The sequence below is a fragment of the Chaetura pelagica genome, unplaced genomic scaffold (genome assembly GCF_000747805.2).
Source record: "Chaetura pelagica isolate M959 unplaced genomic scaffold, ChaPel_1.0 scaffold610, whole genome shotgun sequence".
Taxonomy (NCBI): domain Eukaryota; kingdom Metazoa; phylum Chordata; class Aves; order Apodiformes; family Apodidae; genus Chaetura; species Chaetura pelagica.
The window spans coordinates 317,426-319,159 of NW_009951801.1; the positions used below are offsets into that span (position 1 = coordinate 317,426).

At 66.6% G+C, this 1,734-nt stretch overlaps 1 protein-coding gene across 1 annotated transcript; it reads left to right on the forward strand.

Annotated features, from left to right (window-relative positions):
- The first annotated feature begins 54 nt into the window (after positions 1-54).
- Positions 55-1,725, forward strand: PRIM1 (primase, DNA, polypeptide 1 (49kDa)). Its single transcript, XM_010007684.1, has 10 exons — positions 55-142; positions 269-405; positions 470-528; positions 600-709; positions 817-908; positions 992-1,136; positions 1,207-1,276; positions 1,354-1,439; positions 1,510-1,608; positions 1,706-1,725. Exons 1-10 carry the CDS (start codon positions 55-57, stop codon positions 1,723-1,725), a joined length of 906 nt encoding a protein of 301 aa, XP_010005986.1.
- Positions 1,726-1,734: the final 9 nt, after the last annotated feature.

Genomic DNA, 1,734 nt, shown 5'->3' on the forward strand with positions numbered 1-1,734 from the left:
GAGGGGGGGGGCTGGCTGGGGGGGGCGGGGGCACGGGCAGGAGCCTGACCCACCATGCTCTGCCCCAGCTCAGCTGAGATCTGCTCCAAGTGCTGGACCCTGATGACCATTGCTGTCCGTGTCATCGACCGTGCGCTTGTGGGTGAGGGTCTCTGGGACCTCGTGCGCAGGGGTCACCAGGCTCTGCAGCAACAGCCAGGCCCCAGAGCAGGGCTGGGGGCAGCGGAGGGTGTGCTGTGGGTCCCAACACACTGCTGTTCCCCCGCAGAGGACCTGGGCGTGAGGCATCGCCTGTGGGTGTACTCGGGCCGCAGGGGCGTCCACTGCTGGGTGTGTGACGATGCCGTGCGCCGCTGGTCCCCGGCGCTGCGGGCGGCGGCCGTCGAGTACCTGACCCTGGTGAAGGTGGGTGCAAGGGGGGCTGGGTCCCCTGCCTGCCCCCCCAGCCTGACCCCCGCTGTGTCCCCAGGGCGGAGCAGAGACTGTGAAGAAAGTGAACATCTCCGAGCCCATCCACCCCTTCATCAGGTGGGTGGGACCCCTCTGCCCAGCCCCACTGCTGCCAGCCAGGGGTGCTGAGCCCCCCCTGCTCTCTGCAGGCGCTCGGTTGCTGTGGTGGAGAAGTACTTTGAGGCGTATGCACTGGTGGGCCAGGACATCCTAGGCAGCCCGGAGAGCTGGGAGAAGGTGCTAGCTCTTGTCCCAGAGGATATCCTTCCCAAAGCAGCTTCATGCCTGTGCTGGATCTGGAGCAGGGGGGGCTATGGGGAAGAGTGGGGTTGGCAGTGCCCGTGATCGGCCTTGACCGCCCATCACAGCACCGGGAGCCGCTGCAGGGTGAGTTCCCCAGGAAGAGGGATTCGGTGCAGCGCTGGGAGCTTCTGAAGGGCCGGATGGAGCGGACACGGGTGAGTGGCCATGGAGCTGCCACAGGCGGGGGGCTGGGCACTGCTGCCCACCCTGCAGCCCGCTGACCCACCCCTGCCCACAGCGGCCGCCAGGGGCTGGGAAGAGCGCGCCGTGCTACGCTGACTGGGAGATCATGCTGCAGTTCTGCTTCCCCCGCCTTGACATCAACGTCAGCAAAGGGCTCGGGCACCTGCTGAAAAGCCCCTTCAGCGTCCACCCAAAAACAGGTGGGTCTGGGGGTGACACCCTCAGGGACCCTCAGGCCAGGCACCCCCGGTGGTGACATTCCTCTCTCAGGTCGCATTTCAGTGCCCCTGGATCTGCAGAGGCTGGACCAGTTCGACCCATTTGCTGTCCCCACCATCAGGTATGTGAGGAGGCCTGGTGGCATGGGGGTCCCCAGCAGTGCCACCAGCCCCCACCACAACCTACCACCTCCCACAGCTCCCTGTGCCACGAGCTGGACACGGCTGGTGATGATGGGGAGCAGGAGGACGGCGCGGAGACGGAGCCCAAACGCCGGGCGCGGGGTGAGTGTGGCCAGGCTGGGCACGGGGGGTCCCCACCGCCGGCTCCTGCTCAGCTTCCCAAATCCTCTAGACTACAAGAAGACGAGCCTGGCACCCTATGTGCGGATCTTCGAGCAGTTTGTGGAGGAGATGGAGCGTGCGCGGAGGGGAGAGCGGCTCCGGAGGAGCGGTGAGGACGGGCAGGGGCGCAGCCGGCTCGGGGGGCAGCCCCCGGCCCTGAGGAACCACTCTTTTTCTGTAAAACTTCCCGTTTCTCCTCTTGGCAGACCTGCAGGGAGACTTCTGAGGCCTCGCT

Bases quoted from the DNA above. Each gene is read 5' to 3' on its own strand.
- PRIM1 (XM_010007684.1), top strand. From the start codon at position 55: ATGCTCTGCCCCAGCTCAGCTGAGATCTGCTCCAAGTGCTGGACCCTG. The intron at 529-599 runs GTGGGTGGGACC...TGCTCTCTGCAG, and splicing joins CCCATCCACCCCTTCATCAG to GCGCTCGGTTGCTGTGGTGG. The intron at 1,609-1,705 runs GTGAGGACGGGC...TCCTCTTGGCAG, and splicing joins AGAGCGGCTCCGGAGGAGCG to ACCTGCAGGGAGACTTCTGA.